We start from the raw sequence: 6885 nt of genomic DNA, 5'->3' as shown, positions 1-6885 counted from the left end.
TGGCTAGCAAGTGCCCAAAAGCAAAAACCCTAACTTCTTAACCCATTAAGATAATATAACCCATGCATGGAAGAAAACTAACAATCAAGATTGCATTTTTATGACCTTAGACACTCCAAAACATCTGGAAGGACAATCCGTTTGGGTCTAGAGCATGTCATACTCAAGAACATCCTTGGTTGGGGACAAAAGTACATAATAACATCATACAAGCTAGATCTAACCAAATAATCATCGAGGTATGAACTTTATACCTTCTAGAGATGTAGGAGGATGCAAAACTTCCAGATCCAAGGTTGTTCCAAGCTTCTAGGTTGTTCTCTTTTTCCTTCTTCTTCTTTTAAAAGCACCATAACACCCATAAATGGCTTAATATAGCTCAAATACGAATTAGGGTTTGCAAAGGTCGAAGTTGGGACTGGAGGCTGATGAAAGGAAAATGACTTAGGATATAATGATGCTTAAATATGGTCCAAACCCTAAATATTAGGGTTTGAGGAATTGGCATGTACGCCTAACATACGAAGTGTACGCCTATCATACGTGTGCTCCGCCAAAAATTACAAAAATACCACTATGGGTCATTTTGCAACCATTCTCTCACACAAGGACTAAAATGCAATTAACTCTCATTCAAAGGGTTAAAAATGGAATATCTCAACATCAAGATGTTAAATGAAAATTTGAAATTAGGTAAAAAAATGTTTTTTTTAATAAAAAAACGTGAAATTTTGTTTGGAAAATGGTGAATCTGGTCAAATTTCTTGCAACCAATCAACTTCAAGCAATTCTTTCTCTCTAATCTCGCCATACCATAGCGACCCGAGTATAGCAAGCCCCCTAACGCTCTAATTCCTTGGCGAACCTTAGACCTCGTTCTTGAGTTTAACTTAACGAGAGAAAAGAAATGAAATGAGTGGAAATGAGAAGAAAATAAAAGAAATTGGTGTTCTCGAATTTCATTAAAGAAAGAAAATGGAAGAATCATTTTCCCTTCTAACTTTCCTTCCGATTTAGTATGATTTGGAAAGAAAAAAAAAATAATTAATTTTCATTCCACTTCTCTCGGGAACACAAAAGAAATTGTGTTTTCCTTTCCTTTCATTTTTTATTTATTTATTTATTTATTTTTAAACTTAGTAACTAATCATTAGTGAACTTGTTTGGCGACTTGACTCCGTGCAACCTTTTAATCTAATAAATAACATAAATCCTTAAAGTTTTAATTAAGAACATTAAGAAAATAGTGTTATTTATTTATTTATTTATTTTTGCCGCGTACCCTGACCAAGCGGAGTTAAGGCATGTTGTTTGCCTCTTCAGTCTTCGCATAGAAAACGAATTTGCTGCGCTCCATTCCACCGAACAGCAGTACAAAAAGTGTAGCAGATTCGAAGAGAGAATCCAAACCCTAGCTAACTTTCTATCATTCATTCATCCGATCATTATCAGAAACAGGTAATTCCCGATCAAGTACCCCTTTCTTTTCTGTAATTTTTATGTAATGATCTCGTCTTCGATGCGTCTCTTAACAAATTTGCGGGCATTGATCGATTTTCTGTACTTCTATGCATCTAGGGTTTCTGATTATGCTTTTCCCATTCACTTTACTTCATTTTCTGTGGTTTAAATCGGTCGTACGTGGTCTCTTCGTTTAGATTTCCATCGAATGGTTCACTATGATTCTGTAAGTTCTTCATGAAACGAAATCAATTGTTGGCCTTGGATTTTGACAGGTAGTTCCCGAGCGAAAGGGAAAAGATTAGGCTCTATTATTCTTTGATGGGGAAAGGAACAAAAGGCAAGTCTGGCTCTCACCAGATACTCAAAGACAGGGCCAAAAACCGTGTAGAGGACCTCCATGGCATGTTTACAGATCTTCAATCCGCAAGAAAAGAGAGTCGTGGTATTGACGTGGCAGTCCTTGAAGAACAAGTCAACCAAATGCTTAAAGAATGGAAGAATGAACTCAATGAACCTTCACCTGCGTCTTCTTTACAACAGGTATAACTTATTGTTAAAATTGATCTAGTTAGTCATTAAAAATCCCCTTTTGGTAATGCCAAATTGTCCTAGAATCCTTCAATTTTTGGAGTTTATATTTTTTAAAATGTATGGCTTGAGATTGACTTGATATAGTCTATATTAAGAATATCACTTGTTCATCTTTTTTGTAAACCAAATGGAGTCATTTTGGATTCTGTTTTTGGAATCATGTGAGTTGTAACAATGTCATGTGTGGTCTTGCATATATACAAATATACAAGAATTTGAACCCTAATTACAATATTTTCATGCAGGGTGCAAGTTTTGGGCTTTCTTCCCCAGACATAAGTAAACTGTTACAACTTTGTGAGGAGGAAGATGATGCAACTAGTGGGCTAGCTGCCCCAAAACCTGACCCTGATGCCCTTGAAACTGGTGAAAATGCTGCTTTTCACAAGGTGAGTTTTTGTTTTTCCCTTTTTTTGTTGTGATTAAGTTTAGGTTTGTTTGTGGTTATACTGACATGTAGCTAATAATACAAGGTCATATATGATGAAAACCATTTTGTGAAAACCACACTTCGATTGACTTTCTGATGAAAATGTTTATTTTATGGAAACTATTTCTTTTGATACAATTCGATCCGAAAACCACATTTCGAGTGACTTTCTGATGAAAACCATTTTGTGAGGGACTAAACTTGAACTTTATGAAAGTTAGTTGCCATTAAAACATCATTAACCCCAAAATAACATAAAAATAATAATAGAAATCCTTGTCAGCAAAATGGATTCAATAGTCTTTATGCATGTCAATAAAGTTGCATACACGGACTCGCTGTTGATCCCTTTTTTGTGTAAAAGACGTAAATGCCCTCCTCATGTCTGCAATGTGTCTTTGTGCAAAAGACATAAAAGCCCTCCTCATCTGTCTCATACACGGACTCGCTTTTAATCTCTTTTTTGTGAAAAAGACATAAATGCCCTCCTCGTCTGTCTGCAATGTATCTTTGTGCAAAAGACGTAAATGCCCTCTTCATCTGTTTGCAATATTCTTTGTGCAAAAGACGTAAATGCCCTCCTTGTTTGTCTGCAATGTGTCTTTGTGCAAAAGACGTAAATGCCCTCCTCATCTGTCTGCAATATGATACACAGACTCGCTTTTGATCTTTTTTTTGAGAAAAAGATGTAAATGCCCTCCTCATTTGTTTGCAATGTTTCTTTATGCAAAAGACGTAAATGCCCTCTTCATCTGTTTGCAATATTCTTTGTGCAAAAGACGAAAATGCCCTCCTCATCTGTCTGCAATGTGACACATATACTCACATTTGATCTCTTCTTTCTGCAAAAGACGTAAATGCCCTCCTCATCTATCTGACTCTGCAATGTGTCTTTTTTTTCTTCAGAAAGAACAAAAAGTCAAAGTCGACGGGTCAACCGAATTGGATTATTTTTCATTTGATTTTTCTCAAGATCCTAATATTATCTAGGAGCAATTTGATTTTGTGAGGGACTAAATTGAAATTCTATGAAAGTTACTTTCCACTAAAACATCATTAACCCTAAAATAAAATAAAACTGTAATTACTTGATCCCTTTATGAAAAAGACGTAAATGCCCTCCTCATCTGTCTGACGCTGCAATGTGTCTTTCTTTCAGAAAGAACAAGAGTCAAAGTCAACGGGTCAAAGCAAAGGGTCTCCTTCAGGGATTGAACTTGAAAGGGAATTGGATTATTTTTCATTTGATGATAATAATATTATCCAGGAGCAAGATGATGACCTACTTCCAATGATGAGCTTTCTACCGAATATCTGCCCTCCATCTTCGGCTTTCCTAGGACCAAAATGTTCCCTTTGGGACTGCCCGAGGCCTGCCCAGGGGTGGTGCCCAGACTATTGCAGCAGCTTGCATGCTGCAGTTGCTCAGACGGAAGGCTGCCCGGGAATGAAACCGGTCATTCGACCGAAAGGGATTGAGTTGAAGGATAATTTGCTTTTTGCTGCCCTGACTGCCAAGTCACAGGGAAAGAATGTTGGTGTGCCCGAATGTGAAGGGGCAGCTACTGCTAAATCCCCGTGGAATGCTCCTGGTTAGTTTACTATCCTTTTTATTTTTTATTTTCTATTTATGAGTAAGTTACAGTTTTGGTCCTTGTGGTCTGGTAAGATTCGCACTATTAGTCCAACTTTTGAAAATTTAACAGGATGCATCCCTGTGGTTTTAAAAAAATTACATTGTACGTCCCTCGTCCATTTAAAAAGACCATTTTACCCTTTCTTTTATCGTTTTGTTTTTCCATTACACATTTCTAATTTCTTTTATATATACAAAAAATTTACATTGTACACGTCCTTGGTCCATTTAAAAAGACTATTTTACCTTTTCTTTTATCGTTTTGTTTTTCTATTACACATTTCTATTTTCTTTTATATATATTCATATATATAAAAGAAATTAGAAATGTGTAATAGAAAAATAAAAAGATATAAGAAAGGGTAAAATGGTCTTTTTAAATGGACCAGGGACGTGCAGTGTAAATTTTTTAAACCACATGGATGCATCTTGTTAAGTTTTCAAAAGTTGGACTAAAAGTGCGAATCTGACCAAACCACAAGGACTAAAACTGTAATTTACTGTTTATTTATTGTTCGTTTGTTTGAATTTTATAATTGTCTATTGGAAACAATTATAAAAAAGAGTAAATTACACGAATGGTCCCATTTGGTTTGGGGCAATTTGTGCGTTTGGTCCTTAACTTATTTTTTTAACTCGGGAGGTCCTTACTATTTGTTTCTGTTACGTGCTTGGTCCATACTGTTTATTTTTGTTACGTGTTTGGTCCTTGTCTTACCTAAAAAGACTATTATTTAAATAGGGAAAAATGATGGGGTAGGTAAGGTAAGGTGAAGGGGGTGGGTTGAGGGTGTGTTTATTTAAATATATTAAAAAATCAAGGGCAAAATAATATTTTTATGTAAGACGGGGACCACGCGCGTAACAAAAACAAACAGTAGGGACCTTCCGAGTTAAAAAAATAAGTTAGGGACCAAACGCACAAATTACCCCAAACCATAGGGATCATTCGTGTAATTTACTCTATAAAAAACTAGACAAAGTTTCACGATTGATCCCTGTTTATAAAAATTCAGATGTTCGGTCCCTAACTTTTTTTTGACACAAATGGTCCTGTGGTTTCAATTTCTTACGTAAATGGTCCTTGACTCATGTAAAATGGCATTTATACCCTTTTTAATTTATTTTACACATGATGGTGGAGGATGGACGAAGGGAGAGAAAAAGGGTGGAGTGGATAACTGGATATATTTAATAATGATAAGGGTAAGAGTAAATTACAGAAATAGTCCCTGTGGTCTGTTCAAGATCGAAGGTTTGGTCCAACCTTTCAAAAGTTTATAAGTTGTGTCCCTGTGGTTTCAAACAATTACACTGTTGGTCCCTTTTGGCTAACAATGTCCATGACCTACCGTTAAATCAGTGTAAAATGACCAATTTACCCTATTTTTTGGTCTATTTGTCTATTTTGTTATTTACAGTAAAGGGCACCCACCACCACCACCACCACCACACAAAACTACTGTGCACCACCACAATCTTTCACCATTTACTTTTATATGTTGTTTTCTTTTGCGTTAAAATAATAAAAAACCACCAAAAGGGACAAAAAGTGTAATTGTTTGAAACCAGAGAGATGCAACCTATCAACTATTCAAAAGTTGGACCAAACCTGCGATTCTGATCAAACCACAGGGACCATTTATGTAATATACTCTAAGGGTAATATAAATTGTAATTAAATTAAAAAAAAGATAAAAGATAATAAAAAGGGTATAAAAGTTATCTTTTACCCATATTGGCAACATACTTACACTTGTTTACTGATAATAGCTCTTCTATATTCATTAATTCCTTTTTTGACCCTTTCTCAGAGCTCTTCGACATTGCGGTTTTCGAGGGCGAAACAGTCCGCGAGTGGCTATTTTTCGATAAGCCACGGCGGGCTTTCGAGAGCGGAAACCGAAAACAACGATCACTCCCCGATTACAACGGACGCGGTTGGCACGAATCACGAAAACAAGTAATCAATGATTCCGGATGGCTAAAAAGGTCATATTACATGGACCCACAACCCATGAAATCCCTCGAATGGCATCTTTTCGAATACCAAATCACCAAATGTGACGCTTTTGCCCTTTATAGACTCGAACTTAAACTCGTTCATGGGAAAAAAGGAACAAAGGGGAAGATGGATTCGGTCTCCGATCTTCAAAAACAAATGAAATCCCTCACCGCCGAGGTTCAACCGGAGGGTAGAAATAAACGGGCGGTAAAAGGTGGTGCAACCACTCCACCACCACATCACGGTGGCTACCGCTTGACGTGATCGGAAAAGTTATCTCATATCACTATAGTATATATATATGTTACTTTTAGAGTTTTTTTTTTTTTTTTTAAAGTTTGTTAGGTTTTCAGTAAGGAGATAAGAATCTGTATTCGATATCGATATGATATTGTGATTTATCTTCCTCATGTTGCGGTGTCAAATCAAGTTCATTATCATTTGATAGCCATGCTTTGGGTTTTGTGTTGAAGCTAGATTCTAATGCTAGAAGTCTAACATGATGATTATAACATGTTACGAACACAGGAATACTTTATCTTAGGTATGAAACATAGTAAATGAGGAATAGTTGTAATCGTTTACCAAAGTAGATGTGCTTCACTAAAGCGTGCTTCAAATGTTTTTTTTTTTTGAATGTTTGCCAAGAAAAACTAGGAGAACGAAAAAGATTCCGAAGTTGTTCAAGGGGACGAAGGTCAAAATAGAACATATAATAAAGAGTAAATTACTGTTTTGGTCTCTGTGGTTTAGATAGAT

The 6885-nt window shown here is 36.1% G+C and overlaps 1 protein-coding gene across 2 annotated transcripts; it reads left to right on the top strand.

The window, feature by feature from the left end:
* Positions 1-1281: 1281 nt before the first annotated feature.
* LOC145166805 (transcription factor VOZ1-like) lies at positions 1282-6577 on the top strand. Of its 2 annotated transcripts, none has more exons than XM_079085853.1 (5): positions 1282-1458; positions 1737-2004; positions 2301-2444; positions 3753-4077; positions 5936-6577. In XM_079085853.1, the coding sequence occupies exons 2-5, from the start codon at positions 1783-1785 to the stop codon at positions 6388-6390; spliced, it is 1146 nt and encodes a 381-aa protein (XP_078941979.1). In that variant the 5' UTR covers positions 1282-1458; positions 1737-1782; the 3' UTR covers positions 6391-6577. The 2 variants fall into 2 exon arrangements, with proteins under 2 accessions (XP_078941979.1, XP_078941972.1); XM_079085846.1 differs by having other exon boundaries at positions 3645-4077.
* The last annotated feature ends 308 nt before the right edge of the window (positions 6578-6885 follow it).

Source organism: Lactuca virosa, chromosome 1, assembly GCF_052849685.1.
Source record: "Lactuca virosa cultivar CGN04683 chromosome 1, Lactuca_virosa_CGN04683_v6, whole genome shotgun sequence".
In the NCBI taxonomy this organism is placed as follows: Eukaryota; Viridiplantae; Streptophyta; class Magnoliopsida; order Asterales; family Asteraceae; genus Lactuca; species Lactuca virosa.
This window is presented reverse-complemented; position numbering and strand designations above follow the sequence as displayed.